The following is a 16,285-nucleotide window of genomic DNA, read 5'->3' as shown; positions in this document are numbered from 1 at the left end:
TCTGTTTTCTCATTTAAAAATTGTGAGATCTCTGGCCTGGGCTGTGAGGAGCTGAGGAAGACACCACTGTGTGTTTCCATGGGCAGGCTTATTGCTAACACCCACCCTTCCTTCATCCATGGACCCCTCTACCTCCTAGAGGAAGCTGTGGATGCCAGTGCCAGCTTACCAAATCTGTTGCTTGCTGGTCAGCTGGGAAGATTTTTCCCACCATCTCTGGGCTTGAAGCTCATAATATCCCCAACTTTACGGAGGTTGTTGTGTGCTGAGTGATTTCATACAAGTGAAATTCAAAGACTCTTAGGAATTGTACCTTGGGTATTACTGCAGAACTGTGCTAGCAGTGGCCTTTGCATGGGATCCAGTTCAAAGAAACACCTTGGTTCAGGCAACAACTTACCTAGGATGCCTTGAATCTTTTAAGCAGACATGGGGTACTCTCGAAGCATTGAGTTGGTTGGAGTTCATGGAAGCAGTGCTATGTAAGACATGAGTAGAATTATAACTGGTGCTTTTTTCTTACATCGACCCACTGAGGCCCCTGGTGTGGATGTCAGCCATGGGCCTCCCTCTAATTGGGGCTCTTCCAAACTGCTTCCTGCCTCTGAGAGCCCCCTAACATTTGCATGTATGTGTCCCAGGAGTAGCAAGCGGTCTTCTGCTTAGAAGGAAGACAAAGAAGATGGTGGGGGTTATAGCAGCACTTCCCAACATGGTTCATGACCCCTTTGGGGGCCAAAGATCAGATATCCTGCATATTAGATATTTATATTGTGATCCTTAACAGTAGCAAAATTACAGGTATGAAGTAGCAATGAAATAATTTTATGGTTGGGGGTTGTCTTAGTTAGGGTTTTACTGCTATGAACAGACTCTATGACCAAGGCAAGTCTTGTAAGGACAACATTTAATTGGGCCTGGCTTACAGGTTCAGAGGTTTAGTCCATTATCATCAAGGTGGGAGCAGGCAGCATCCAGGCAGGCATGGTGCAGGAGGAGCTGAGAGTTCTACATCTTCATCTGAAGGCTGCTAGGAAAAGACTGGCTCCCACATGTTAGGAAGAGGGTCTCATTGCCCACCCAACAGTGATACCCTTCCTTCCACAAGGTCATAACCACTCCAACAAGGCATCACCTACTAAGAATGACACTCCCTGGGCCTAGCATATTCAAATCAACACCAGGGTCACCACAACATGACGGACTGTATTAAAGGGTTGCAACATTAGAAAGGTTGATAACCACTGTGTTACAGTGACATTATTTGCCTGGTTGGTTTGGCCCCATTCAAGCTCCTACCTCTTGATCTGGAAGCTGGCGTCCCATGGGGTCCGCACAGGCTGAAGGAATGAGCAGAGAATCAGCCTTTTAAATGCATGGCATTGTACACCTTGATCTCTCACAGCCTCCTCTCTCCTTTTTAGCTGTACGAAGCCTTCACCTTCCTTAAGGGTCTGGGAGCTGTGGTCTTAGTCCATGCAGAAAATGGAGATTTGATAGCTCAGGTGAGTGGTACAAAGTTCCCCTCCTACCACAAAGGGGACCTATTACAAAGTGGACTATAAAAGAGGGGTACTTCCTCCATTAGTGAGGTGAGTGGGTGTGAAGGGTGGAGCTGAGCTCCGATGCCGTATCACATGCGCAGAGAAGAGATGTTCCCTTTCATGCAGTGTGTCTGCTGGGAAGGTGTTTGGCTCCTGGGATCTGTTTCCTCTCCATTGTAAGGTTCTGAATAAAATTGCCTTGCAAGTAGGGAGGGGTGGGGCCCTCAGGGCCGTGCACACCCAGCTTCTTTTTTTAAAATATGGATTCTGAGGATTTTGCTGATTCTATTCATGCATAGTCAGCACTTTGACAGCTGAGCCATCTCCTTAGGCTCTTATATTAGTCAGGGTTTTCTGCAGGAACAGATAGATAGAATGAACATACACACACACACACACACACACACTACATATTATATGTCATATAATCACACATCACATACCACATATCATATATTATATACATATATGTAGTAAATCTCACACACACACACACACACACACACACATACACAAACACACACACACACATCTCTGTCTGTTTGTCTATATTAGAGTGTCTCACAGCTAGTCCAACAGTGCCTGTCTCATTGGTCCTTGTCTCCTAGGAACAAAAACGGATCCTGGAGATGGGCATCACGGGCCCCGAGGGTCATGCTCTGAGTAGACCCGAGGAGGTAAGGACTCCCTACTCTGCTGTCTGTAATCTCCCCAGCCCTTCCGCTGGGACAGAACAGCTCAGCTGCACCCCGCTCCTCCTTCTTTCTGCTCTGTTCTTTCCTCCCCACTCTGCTCCCTTCTCCCTGCTCCTTCCCAAGACTCTGAGGACACCAGTCAATCAGAGAGGCCAGAAAAGGCCCTGCCCAAGCCAGAGTCCAGGCGCATCACCCCTGGGCTCTGCACATGCCCCAATGTCCTGATTTGGGGAGAAATTTTATTGAAGACTTGGTATATGGACGACAGGAAAATAGACTGTGCAGTGCCCTTCAAACCATACCTCTATTAAGGCCATGACTGAAGCCTTTACAGATTGTAAATTAAAAGCCCCAAATAGAAGTCTCGGCAGTGCTTTGGCCTGCTGGTCCTGAGAACACGACTGGTCTAGAGGGCACTGAGTCATGCTCAAGTGGTCACAGCAGCCATGGGTGTGCCCCAGTGTCACGGAGCCAGTCGTTTGCCACGACTGTTTTGTGTGTCTTTGGATGCAGTGTCCTCTTAGGAGAGTCTTCTGGCAGCCTGCAGAGTATTCCCAAACAATCCCAGGACACAGTTCTATCTCCACCTCTTCCACCAGAATCATTTTAACTTTTCTCATTTTTCATCTGTTTTACTCTCCTTTTATAAACGGGAGATTTATAGCTGCCTCCTTCCTCCTGTGACCTTTGTCTCTGCTGTGTCCCCAGCTGGAGGCCGAGGCTGTGTTCCGGGCTATTGCCATTGCAGGCCGGATCAATTGTCCTGTGTACATCACCAAGGTCATGAGCAAGAGTGCGGCGGACATCATCGCCCTGGCCAGGAAGAAAGGCAGGTGGCATTTGTCCTCCTGAGGGGTGACAGACGGCTGTCCAGGTTACTCTAGGGCAGAGGTCTGCCGGAGGTGGCAGCCTGTGGCCTATGGTATACTGGAGGGGTGGTTTGGAGTTGGTTTTAGATTTGATTGCTAGTGTCAGAGACCTCTGCACACCCCGACAAGCTCTGAGCCTCAGCTCCTTCTTTCATAACAGCTCCTTGATTCTACTTCCATTGGTCAGATGAGACCACTTGGCTTTTTGCTGACTTTAGAGCCTTTCTCTGAGTTAGCTGATGATTAGTCCAGAATGGCCAGCAGGTCCTCCTGAGTCCTATCTCCACTTATTTGGCCCATTTCCTGGGCTCTTGAGAGGGCTTGACCCTCTTGAATACTGGGCTCTGTCCAGGACTCACATGGGGAAGCTTGGAGTTACAAGATGGCCCAAGGGAAGAGAGTCAGGCATTGTCCTGTGGGTTGGGAAGACAGAAGGCATTGTCCAAGAGTCAATAGTATAGGGACATCAGGAGCTGGATATGGCTGAGTGCTGGCCAGGCTAGCCGCCATAACTAGCTATAGACTTGGTCTCTATAGTAAGGGGCGCTGTGTGGTTGCTGCTCCTGAGGGAGATGCCGGGCTATCGGATTCTAGCCAGTCTCCTCTGTCGCAGACCCTCCTTTAGTGTCAGCATGGACATTATTGGCTATAACCACACTCCTGCTGTTTGCTCCTTCAAGGGCCTCTCGTCTTCGGCGAGCCCATAGCTGCCAGCCTAGGAACCGACGGCACCCACTACTGGAGCAAGAACTGGGCCAAGGCAGCTGCATTTGTGACTTCCCCTCCCCTGAGCCCAGACCCCACTACTCCTGACTACTTGACCTCCTTGCTGGCCTGGTGAGAGCCATGGGGCTGGGGACCCAGGGCTGGGGTGGTGGGCAGAATCAGCAGCTGGAAGCCAAGGCTAGTTAGACACTTTAGAGCAGGGAGGCTTGGGGTCTGCATGTTGTTTAGAGCAGCTCTTTCCGGACCTAAGGGTGTGTTGAGCCTAGTGATAGTTCACATTTAGTGACCACCTCCTTCTAGCATTTGAACATTGTTTATGTGCCTGCTGTGTTCTAAGCAGTTCAGTGTGGTCGATAGCCTCCAGGATTAGGGGCGAGAGACCAGAATTCAAATCTTCCCGTCGTCTTGGGCATCAGAACACAGGCAGTGTCTCCCTGCCTTCCTCAGCTTGCTCACTGGCCACATGCGTAGAATAAGATGCCTGCTCGTACAGGGCTAGCTGTGGCTCGGTGTGGCTCGTACAGGGCTAGCTGTGGCTCGTACAGGGCTAGCTGTGGCTCGGTGTGGCTCGTACAGGGCTAGCTGTGGCTCGTACAGGGCTAGCTGTGGCTCGGTGTGGCTCGTACAGGGCTAGCTGTGGCTCGGTGTGGCTCGTACAGGGCTAGCTGTGGCTCGGTGTGGCTCGTACAGGGCTAGCTGTGGCTCGGTGTGGGTGTAAGGCAGTCCACTGAACAGCGCCACTGCTGGTGAAGCAGTGCTTTTCCCTTCCATCAGTCAGCATGGGAGAAGAGGGCTCTGGGAGAGCACACGGAGAGCAGAGGAGAACAGGCTGCCGCAGAAAGGGCGGATGGCTGGAGCTCTATGGAGATGAGTCGGGGCTGTGCTTGGGGAGAAGACAGGACTCCCCAGTATAAGGAACTGTGTGTACAATCAAGGGGACTCCAGCATGTGCCCCATGTAGAAATCTCTGTCCCCACACGATGCAGACACTCTTTGCTGGTGAACTCAGTTACCGAGTCAGCACCAAAGCCTGGGACTTGTAAATGTCGATGCTTCCTTGTCTAGGACCACCCGACTGGAGGTGGTGCGACACTTCCTCAGACTGAAAAAGAGTTCACCTCTTGGGATGCGCTGTCTCACAGTCGTGGCCAGTGTTCCATGGCAAGAGTATGACCTCAGTCCACAGAAACTGATGATGTCTTGTACCCTTGGTCACGCTGGCTCACTATGCTGGTGCCTCTTGCTTCCACAGACCTGTTTCTAAAACGCCATTCTCTCCCCCCCACCCCCCCGTGCGGTGTCTGTGGTACTTTAAATGTCAATGAGACCAAGAGAGGATCCCCCCCGACCCCCCCATGATTTCTTCTCCCAAAGTGGAGTCCAGAAGGCAGAGCGTGACCTGGACCCCCCTCCCCCCATCTAGACCTCTACCTGATCCTCTCTCCAGTCTGACTCACCTCACCTCTGCCCTCGGCTCTCTCTCCCCACTTAAACAGTCTCAGCCCCCCCGCCCCCCCAGAAGGAAGCATAGTCTCAGAGCCCTTGTAGCCCACAATTTGTCTAATGCTCTCTCAAGTCTCCCTCAGTTGACTTATTTACTGCTTCCAGACCTTTGCTGGAAGGTTCCTTTCCAGGGAGGTATTGTCTGGTCTCTAGATGGCAGCTCAGCTCCTCGGCAGCACTCCTGTCTCCTGTCCCAACCTGCTGTGTCTCTATTCCTGCACCCACCATGCCACTGGTCTGTTGATGGTCACTATGGCCTCGCAGTATTGAGGCACAGAATACATTGTTTGGTGTATGTTTGCTAAACAGTCCTGAACAAGACAGCTCCTAGGCATGTATGTGTCCAACATCCAAATGGCCTATGCATCCTAATCCTATGAAGTAGAGGACAGCATCAGCCTACATTTGCACCCCCAAGTCACACCTTCTTGTCACTGATACTGGCTCAGTCTCTGGATGCTGCTGGTCCTTGCTTCCAAACTCTCAAGGAACAAAATGAAAAACCCAGAGATCTATGTCACTCAACTCTTACCCACAGGCAGTATTTGTTATGTGAGCCCAGTATGGAGGGCACAGCTGCCATAGGCCAGCCACCTCACTCCAAGAGGTCAGTGTGTATGTGTGACTCTCTTGTGACATGAGGTGTGAGGCTTGGGTTGCAGATGAAGGCCCCTGATGACATGCTGGCAGGCTCTGAGTTGACAGACTGATGTTGGATGACTGACTATATTATCGTTTATTGAGATAGGGCTGGGTAGTTTAGTTGCCTCACATGTGTTAGACCCTGGGTTCAATTTCAAACACTAGAAAAAAATGAAAAAATACTGAGATAAAATCCCCGATACCCAGCACCTACTTCAAAACTAACATAGAGCCGCTGACATTTAAAGTTTCAATCCTAAAAGCTGGGCGGTGGTGGCACACACCTTTAATCCCAGCACTTGGGAGGCAGAGGCAGGCAGATTTCTGAGTTCGAGGCCAGCCTGGTCTACAGAGTGAGTTCCTGGACAGCCAGGGCGACACAGAGAAACCCTGTCTTGAAAAACCAAAAACCAAACCAAACCAAACCAAAACCCAAAACAAATAAAGTTCCAATGCTGTGCTGGATGACCATGCCAGGGTCTGCTGTTTACAATGAGTGTAACTGTCTTCTTTCTTGTATTGCCAGTGGAGACTTGCAGGTCACAGGTAGTGGCCACTGTCCCTACAGTACTGCTCAGAAGGCTGTGGGCAAGGACAACTTCACTCTGATACCTGAGGGCGTCAATGGCATAGAAGAGCGGATGACCGTTGTCTGGGACAAGGCAGTGGTAAGTTCACCCCTTTTCCCCTGGAAGATTCTAGAAATACCCTGCCTGGACCATCCAAGCCAGAGGTATGGGCTCAAGGCTCTGAAATCTTCCAATCTTACCTGAAAGTAGAGATGGGAAACTGAGGACTCATGGGAAACTAGCCCCAGGCTGTAGAGTCCTTATTTCCTGATGTCATAGTCTTGATTCTTCAGGAAAAGTGGCTGACAGAGGGAAGTGGGTTTTAGCTCATCAGAAATGATTCTAAAAATTGCGTGTGTCTATCTTCACGTGTGCATATGTGTGTGGGCTTGTATGCATGTGTGTGCGTGCTTGTGGGTGCTCATATGCCCTAGTGCATTGTATGAAATCTAGAAAGTAGCCTGTGGGAATCAGTTTTATGTGGGTATCGTCTTTACTTGCTGAGTTGTCTTGCCAGTCCCTGCCTTATCTACTTACTTATTTTTAATTATTGAATTTTGTGTTGTGGGTATTTCAGCTGCATATATGTCTGTGTACCACATAAGTGCCTGGTGCTTTTGAAGGCTAGCAGGTGGCCCTGGAGACCCTGGGATTGAAATTATGAACTGTTGTGAGCTGCCACGTGGGTGATGGGAATCAAATCTTGGTCCACAACCAGTGCTCACCGCCGAGCTATCTCTCCAGCCTCTCCTCATCTTATTTTTTGGGGCCTTGAGCTCACCAAGTAGGTGTTGGGTTGACTGCCCACTGAGCTCCAGAGAGCCTCCCGTCTTATCCTCCCTAGTGCTAAGCTTACAGGTCTGAGCTGCTGTGCCTGGCCAGAGCTTAGACTCAGATCCTCGTGCTTGGGTTGTAAACACTTTACTAACCTGGCCATCTCTTGGAACCCTTGGCACACGCTCTCGCACAGGCGTTAGGAGCCCTCGGCAGTTCCTTTAATCCCTGCTCTGTTCAGATCACTCTCAAGGTTGACTGATGTGCATCTGTGAAGACCCAGGTCTGTGCCTACCTGTTCTTCTCCTCAGTACATGGGTCTTGATTTCAGGCTACTGGCAAGATGGATGAGAACCAGTTTGTAGCCGTCACCAGCACCAACGCAGCCAAGATCTTCAACCTGTACCCAAGGAAAGGTCGGATCGCTGTGGGCTCCGATGCTGACGTAGTCATCTGGGACCCAGATAAGATGAAGACCATAACAGCCAAAAGCCATAAGTCAGTAAGTCCCAGCCCACCCATGGGACTCCTAGATTGGGTGGGTGATAGTTTTGTTGCATCATTTTCAGAAGCTTTTGGATAAAAAAAAATGGTTAAGGGTTTTCCAAGTCTGCCCCACGACTGCACCAGTAGCTCACACTGGAGAGACTCCAGGCTCAGCCAGGCTGCTGCTATGGTCTTGTGAGAACTCTCCCTCCTCTCTGCTACTTTTTCCGGCCGTGCACACAGGGAGGATGCATCTATTCCTGGCCACTGTGTCCTCCAGAAGAGAAGGCAGTGCTTATCCTCCTGAGCCATTGCTCCAGTCCCAAGCATACCTTTTAAAAATGACAGTTTTGAATAGAAATCATGGAGTAAAATTTGGAAACTGCAGGGATAGTGATTATTCTGTTTGTGACCTGGCTACAGAAAATAGGAAACAAAAATAGTGTGTATAGCCAAGAGACTGGCGTGGCAGGAGATACAAAGTTTGGGGCAAGTACCAGGAGCAGGAATCTGCCTCTCACTCACGGAAGGGTAGGTTCTTTGCAAGGTGGGAAAACACCGTGAGACTAATAAATACCAAGGCAGTTGCACAGTAATGGTTGTGCAGATGTGTGTGTTGCCTCTGGGAAGAACCCTGCTCTCACTAATAGCTGCAGGTCACAGCATGGAGAGGGACAAGTGCTGAGATAGACTCCAGGGTGGAATGTGTGCACCTGTGATACTGTCACAGCATCAGGGAGACTCAGTGTTGCCAGATCTGGAGCCTAGTGTCACCTCTTTTGGTGATGGAGATCACATGATCACACATACAGACTGCACACACAGTATGTTTTAGAAAGAACAGAAACATTCCATTTGTTTGGTGTTGGGAAGTGTACGTAGATCAGTGGTAGTCCAAGACTAGTGGTAGTCCAGGTAGTCCAGGGACGGCTTACGAACTGTACAGAGCTCTTAGCCTCACATCCTGCTGAGCATCTCTGGGATGAAGAGGAGAATAAGGTATCATATGATGTACAGCCTGCGTGTGTGTGTGGGGGGGGAGAGGGAGGGATAGAGAGGGGAGGGGGAGGGGAAGGGGGAGAGAGGAGGGAGGGGAGATAGGGAGGGAGAGGAGATAGGGGAAGGGGAGGGAGGGAGGGAGGGAGAGAGAGAGAGAGAGAGAGAGAGAGAGAGAGAGAGAGAGAGAGAGAGAGAGAGATACACTTCATACCACTTGATTGCGTTCAACCACACATGACCCACTTTAAAGATAATTGATAAAGAGTAAACACAATTAAGAAGAGGTGAAAAGCCGTTGGATCGTGGCAGTTGGCCACTGGGGTTGCGTTTCCTTTTCATGAGCGGCAATCCAAATGCAGTCTTTTGGGTGCTCTGTTGTCTTTCTTGCTAATTTTTAAGATTTTAATTTATTTTTTTTGATTGCATGTATTGTGTGTAACTGTGGAGACCTGCAGATGCCAGAAGAGGGAATTGGATCCTCTCGCATTGGAGTTACAGGGCTGTGATCAGCCTCGTGTGGGTGTTGGGAACCAAAGTCTGGCCCTCTGCAAGAACAGCAGGCCTTAACCATTGAACCAAATCTTCTGTGTTCTCTCTCTCTCTCTCTCTCTCTCTCTCTCTCTCTCTCTCTCTCTCTCTCAGGGGATGTACAGGTCAGGGACACATTGAGGGAATGAGTTCTTTCCTTCCACATATTCGTCTCAAAGATTGAACTCAGGTCATCAGGCTTGGCAGTAAGTGCGCTGCCCACTGAGCCACCCCATGGCCCCCGCTGTCTTTTTCAGTAGATGAGACTGCAACAGCATGATCTTGCCCTACTGGGTTCATTCCTGGGGTCGTGATTTGCTTGTGCACTGCAAGTGATTTAGGGAAGCCCATGCACTTAGGAAGCTCTCCCTCATAAAAGAGTGCAATGTCCCAGAAATGTAATCAGAATGTGCATAGTGCTTGTCTACAGAGGAGCAGGGCTTCCATTCAGGATGCCCTGAGCTAGGTGTTAGCATTCAGTCCCAGCAAGCTCTGTTCATTGTCTGTTGTACATGGTAGACTATCGCACAGAGGAGAAAAAGTCATTGGAAACTACAACGGAGCATGGTGTGTGTGCCGTGCAGATGCAGCGGAAGCCTTGGGTGTGGCACAGAAGTAACTCTGGGCTTTTTGCATTCACAGACTGTGGAGTACAACATCTTTGAGGGCATGGAGTGCCACGGCTCCCCCCTGGTGGTCATCAGCCAGGGCAAGATCGTCTTTGAGGATGGAAACATCAGCGTCAGCAAGGGCATGGGCCGCTTCATCCCTCGGAAGCCATTCCCAGAGCATCTCTACCAGCGCGTCCGGATCAGGAGCAAGGTGAGTTCCCGCACGGGGAGCCTTGAGCTGTCCCCTTCCTTGGGAACTGGGCTCTGTCCTGTGGAGGGTTGACAAGCATGACTGTGTGACTCTGTTTGTTCATCTGAGACCAGACAAGGCCAGGGAGGTTGCAGGGCCTTGCAGGCTGTGTCGGGCGCCCCTGCGTGTGAGAGAGGTGCTCGTGAGCTGCTTGGGGTTCTGCCTTGCACATCTTGGAGGTTCCTCACATAGCCTGCTGGAGGGTCGTGAGCTTTATTTTTCAGAGTAGAATGTGATGCTCAGGGCCTCAAACGACTTACCCACTTACCCATCCGCCACAGTGAGAATACACAGCCCAAGACCCCAGGGCTGGCTCCGGCTGACCTGTCTAGCTCTCTCCTTCTCCCCTCCTGCTAGATCGTATCTACTTCTTTTCCAAGTTCTTGAGCTGTGGCCTTGGAAGGCCCCAGGAGTCTCTGTCCTTGTCTCTGACTCAGAGGAGGGAACTCTGGACTCCTCTCTGTGGCTGTCCCCCCTGTCTGTGACCCTCCTGTCACCACATAAACTCATCATCTACATGATCTAAGTGGTGCTGTGCCAGAAAGGCCAGCTGTGTATGTTGCCTATGTGTCTCTATGCCTTGTGCATGTATACATGTGTGTCTGCTCTGTGTACTACACAGGTGTGCCACTGCATGTATGGCACACACATGCACATGTGCACATACCCATTGTGTGTACTGTGCATGCATGAATGCATGTGTAAACATTTGTCTGGTGCTTGTATTATTATACATGTATGCATATGTTTGTGCTTATGTATTTGGGGCACACATCTTTGTATGTGCTCATTTATCCATTGTATATTATGTATATATGTATTTATTATGTATATTAGACATGTATGTATATGTGTGTGCCCACTTTGCACTGTGTACACATGTATATATATGTTCATTAATCCATTGTATATATTATACAGTGTATGCATCTGTGGGTGTGTGTGCCTACTGAGTGTGCTGTGCATGCATGCATGTATTCATTGTATGCACTGTACATGACTGCATATATATGTGTGTGCGCGCGTGTGTATATGTGTGTGTGACTTGCATATTGGGTATACACACATGCACAGGTAAATTTGTATTTGAGTGGATGCATGCTCAGGTGTGTATTTCTGTTCTTGTACTTTATCAATGGAAGCACTACTTCTTGTTTAGACGGTGAACTCAGACACCTTCTCCAAGCCTCAGATCTCCCTCTGCCTCTGCCACAAGGGACAGTACCAGATAGACACATATCACAGGCGCTGCGGGCCAGGGGCCTCATGTACCAAAGTGGCTGGGATGCCCACTCCCCACAGCCTTTGCTGGGCTGTAGACCTTCTACCTGGTCTGTAGCTGAGTCCCATGGTAAACAGTTAACTGTCACTGAGGAAGTACCTGGCCCCATGCTAAGTCATCAGTTTGCATCAGAGAGTCAGGTTACTGTACCCGGGGTTCCCTGCCCTAATGCCTGGGCAGCAGACAGGCGCCAGGCTGGGAGTGGGGCACAGAACCTGCCTTTGGCCACCCTGAGCTGAGGGAAGGGTGGTGACTAAAGGGAGGCATAAGAAGCAGGGTGACAGAGGCACAAGTCACCGGAGGCCTTGGTAGTCAGGGAGCAGGGACTTGGGAGGAGGTTGAGCCTGCCAGCTTTGGCGGAGGAGGAGCCTGGAACTGGGGTCAGAACACTTGACTGCACTGGTCCCTTTAAGGCCTTGTACAGGTCCCTGGTACAAGCTGTTCTCTGAGGCCTGGAGCCAGTGTCATCTCCTTTGGACATTTTCGAGGCTCTCCGGACTGAAGAAGCTCTCCAGCAGGCTCCACGGGTCCTGGCTCAGTCCTGGGCTGTGGGGCTTCTTTCAGTGGCAAGGCTGGCCACCTCTCTGCTTCTGGGCGGTGGCAGCCTGCCCTCTTGTGGCCAGCACTGGGAAGTCCTCTAGCACCTTGATTCCTCTGCCCTCTCTGTCTCACCCTCTCTCCCTCCTTTAACCCGTCTCCTGCCCCCAGTTCCTCATCTTACTGTGTAAAGATGAGACTGACATGTGTGTGTGTGTGTGTGTGTGTGTGTGTGTATCCATATTGTGTTGTGCTGTGTGGGCACGTGTCTGTGTGCACGAGCGTGACTTATGTGAGCATATGGGTGCTGTGCAGCTAGATGTCCCTTTGACGGCAGGACAGAAACACAGAGTGATAATCTGACTCTTCTCTCTCTCTCTGTTTAGGTTTTCGGGTTGCACAGTGTTTCCAGGGGCATGTACGACGGCCCCGTGTACGAGGTGCCAGCCACACCCAAACATGCCGCTCCTGCTCCTTCTGCCAAATCCTCGCCTTCTAAACACCAGCCCCCACCCATCAGGAACCTCCACCAGTCCAACTTCAGCTTATCAGGTAGTCTCATGGAAGCCAGGCTCCTGTGGAAAGGGGCACATGGCTTTGGGCATAGGTGCAGAAGGCCAGAAGGCACGGGCACACTCCTCTGCTGTGTCCCCTGAGGCATAGAGTAGGCAGGTGTTTCTAGGGTGCAGCACAGCATGTTGATTCTTGGCCTTGGCACCAGTCAGCCCTGGGCTTAAACATTCTGGGAGTGGGAGAGAGGACATTACCGGTAAGCTAAGAGCAGAGCCCTCTGTGGCCAGCACTGGGAAGTCCTGATGGGTATATACCTGGTGGGTATAAGGCAATAATCCTGTCATTTCCTGGGTACGTGCTCTGTGCCTGGCCCTCAACCACACCCCACACCCCTGGCTTAGGAAGCACAATATGGGCTTTATGTCACTCCACCTGGTGGTGGTGTGTTCCTAGTATTGTTCCAAGTTTCACAAAATTCAGTCTTAGGATTCAAGGCTCAGCAATGCCTAGGAATAAGGTCCCAGCTTGAAGACATGTAACCTGCAACTCCACCAGATGGCCACACGAGGGCAGACACAACACTGGGAGCACTGTACTGTCATTGGAATTCCAGTTAGTTTGAGCCAGGGTAGGGCCCTAGGGATTTGATGATCTATGATGCACAGCTGGACAGCTCCAGATGAGCCGAAGAGCTTGCTGAATTCCACAGTTTAAAGTCTAGGTTGTTGCATTCAACGGCCGTTAAGAACATGAACCACTGAAAATGTGAACATGAACTCACAAGCTGTGTAAAAACAGGCAGTGGGCTAAAGAAGGTCAGTGGGTAATACCGGGAAAAGTATGGGCTAGCAGCAGAGAGGGTGACAGGAGTCGAGAGAGGGTGTAGTTTTAGTTTTAATTGTAGGATGTAGTACTCTGCACAGAGAGTACTGGGTACTAGGCTAGGGGACCCCACAACACCTCACTTCTCATGATCCTTTCTTGGACTAGTTACCTGAGTGCAGTTCTGGTGTTAAAGGTAGCCATTGTTATTGCACAAAAAGACTCCAAGCACGACCTTAGAATCTTGTCTGGTGAGTGCAGAGGGCTGCCTTCCCTGCTGGGAGGAGCTTGCAGACCGGCTCTCTAGGTCCATCAGACAACTAAATACCGCAGGTCTATCCTTAGACGTGGATAGAATCATCTTCAGATCAAAGATAGCCGTGTCATAATAAGTCAGTGTTAGGACCCTCGGCCTGCCCTCCACCTGGGCCCTCCATCCCCTGGGAAGCTCACGGTGCCTGCCCTCAGGGCTTCATGGATGCTTACAAAGGTCACTCCTGCCGCCAGCCGCATAGCTGACTCTCCGGCATCGCAATAGAGTTCCCCCTCCTCCCCTTCCAAGGCAGGACACTGCTCTGGCGCACAGGTGCAGTGTGTTGGTCCAGCAGGCATCTTCACGGGGTAGTCAGCTACCTGGCAAGCAAGGTGCGTGAGGGGAAGTGAATGACGTGTAGGCTGAGTCCTGAGTGCCCAGGAAGACAGACGGACAGGCGGACAGACAGACAGACAGACAGATGACTGACAATGGGACAGCTGGGAGAACCAGAGCTGTACTCTGTGCCATTCTCTTGGTGGCTCACCTGGACAGGCCCTGTAAAGTCAGAAGGGAAGTCAGTCAGTCCACATGAAGGCACAGACTTGTGGAGTGTGCGTGCACGCATCTACCAAATGCCACTGGAGCGAGGGACACTGCGCAAAGGAGGGTGGGCTTCAGGGGAAAGCCAGTGTAGGCCTGAGTCCTGCCTCCCCAACCTGGTACCTAGTACCCTAGTGGCCTGAGGGTATTCAGCCGGAGCCGCAGCACCCTTATTTTTGAGTTATGGGTAAAACACATATTTACCATCAATTCGTGTGTTATCGGTGCACCATGTCTGCCTGCACACAGTAGGAACTCACTAAGTGCTTTCTTCTCTCAAGGCCAAACTATGCTGGAGTCAGAGATCTAGGAGAGGGACCTCAGGCCTGGCAGGTACCCAGGAGAGGTCAGGCAGGTCTATAGGTCAGGACCGTCCCCAGAGTGAACCTGGACAGGGTGTTGAAGGTGGGTTGGAGTGATGGGCAGTCTCAGCATCAGCAATGCCAAGGTGATGTGAACAGGCCTTATCCCATACCCTGTTGGCTTTCTGTCTCTTTCAGGTGCCCAGATAGATGACAACAATCCAAGGCGTACAGGCCACCGCATTGTGGCGCCCCCTGGTGGCCGCTCCAACATCACCAGCCTCGGTTGACCTCAGATGAGCCAGCTATGCCAGAGTGAAGGATTATGGGAAAATGTCCATTCCTTTTCCTGTCCGTGTTTTTGAAGCCCACAGTTTTAGTTGGTACTGATGGAGGGGAGATTGAGTGATGCTCTTTCCTTCTCTGTTTAGGAAGAAGTGGTACTAGTGTGGCGTGTTTGCCTGGAAGTCCCTTGCCCACAGTGTGTTCACACCGACTCCACCTCAGAGCATGGTGTCTCCATTTTCCCTTCCTAGTGACCCCCGGGTTTAGCATCGTCCTATACCGTTCCCTCCACTCCTCCACGACCCTCTGAGTGATGGTTCCTTTGCGCCCCTTAGCTGTTCTAGGATAGGATGCATGTTAGTAAGTTACGTATGCAAGTCTGAGCGCGGCTGATAGACATCGTCGAGGGCCGACGTAGATCCGATGCCAAGACCTTAGCCCCCAGGGGAGATGCCCAAATTCTTAAAAAGGAAGGCCCCCCGTGAGTCTTCACTAGAAAGATGTGGTCCCCACCCCCACCCTGACTGAGACCTGTGAATATGCAGAGTGGCAGGGAAGGTCACGGAGTTCCACCACCCACGTCCTGTGTCAACCACCCGGTCCCTGTGGCACCTGTAACTGGCCATAGTGTCTTTCTGGTCTGTGTGTCCTTCCAGCCAGCCTTGGGCTTTGGGCCCAGCCAGGCTCACACCCAGAAAGGGGTGTCCTGACACCCCACTCAGGCTTTGAGGATGGTGCGGTAATGGCTCTGCCCAGGCTGCCCGAGTCTCTGTCCCTCTGAGGAGGTCAAGCAGGGCAGTCCGATTTTTAAAGTTTTGTACAGTTTTCCTTTGTATTCACTTCCATTTTTACTTAATAACTGACTTGTTGGTGGCTCTTATTTCTGAATTCAAAGCTTGTGAAAAAATAAAGAAATTAAATTGCCCATTGATCTGAGTGGGTGTTTTCATTTGGATGCATCACATGCCTGGTACTCATCCTGACTCTGTGACGACCAAGTCCTGGGGACACTGGGGGGTGAGAGGTGGGAGAGAAGAGTCAATACACATCAAGACCCTGGACCAATAGGCGGGCTTCCCGGCTGTGCACTGATTGACAGACACAGCTCACAGCTGGGTCTGCTTAGGAGCTGGATCACTGAGGAGGATACTGAGCAGAGGGCTGGGAGAATGCTGTACTCTTCTGTAAGGAGTCACGCTGCTCTCCCACCAAGTAAGCCTGGGGTTAAAGACCGAGAGAGTCCCCAAGTGAAGGGCACCCCTGCAAAGTGAGTCATAATTTTTCTCTACACTTCCACAAAGGCCCTGTAGGAAAGGCCATGGGGCCAGACCAACTTGGCTTCAGGGGAAAGATTGTTACTTACAGTAGCTGTTCCTATGAGAGAAGAGCGTTGCAAGGTTCCGTGAGTATCCAGGGCCTACTTGGGATGTGATAAGATAAGAAGCCTCTAAAAAAATCCGTTAGGCAGGGCTTAAGGTCTATTGGGCACCCT

At 50.8% G+C, this 16,285-nt stretch overlaps 1 protein-coding gene across 2 annotated transcripts in view; it reads left to right on the top strand.

Annotated features, from left to right (window-relative positions):
• Crmp1 (collapsin response mediator protein 1) overlaps positions 1–15,713 on the top strand; it is a 49,808-nt gene extending 34,095 nt beyond the window's left edge. For both annotated transcript variants that reach the window (XM_052199284.1, XM_052199285.1), the window contains exons 6-14: positions 1,425–1,505; positions 2,153–2,221; positions 2,948–3,068; positions 3,789–3,945; positions 6,506–6,647; positions 7,654–7,824; positions 9,978–10,157; positions 12,402–12,567; positions 14,707–15,713. In XM_052199284.1, the coding sequence (XP_052055244.1) occupies positions 1,425–1,505; positions 2,153–2,221; positions 2,948–3,068; positions 3,789–3,945; positions 6,506–6,647; positions 7,654–7,824; positions 9,978–10,157; positions 12,402–12,567; positions 14,707–14,798 (1,179 nt within the window). In that variant the 3' untranslated portion in view covers positions 14,799–15,713. The remainder of the gene's footprint in view (positions 1–1,424; positions 1,506–2,152; positions 2,222–2,947; positions 3,069–3,788; positions 3,946–6,505; positions 6,648–7,653; positions 7,825–9,977; positions 10,158–12,401; positions 12,568–14,706) is intronic.
• The last annotated feature ends 572 nt before the right edge of the window (positions 15,714–16,285 follow it).

The sequence above is a fragment of the Apodemus sylvaticus genome, chromosome 11 (assembly GCF_947179515.1).
Source record: "Apodemus sylvaticus chromosome 11, mApoSyl1.1, whole genome shotgun sequence".
Taxonomy (NCBI): Eukaryota; Metazoa; Chordata; class Mammalia; order Rodentia; family Muridae; genus Apodemus; species Apodemus sylvaticus.
Note: the sequence above shows the minus strand (reverse complement) of the source record. Positions and strands in the feature narration are given on the sequence as shown.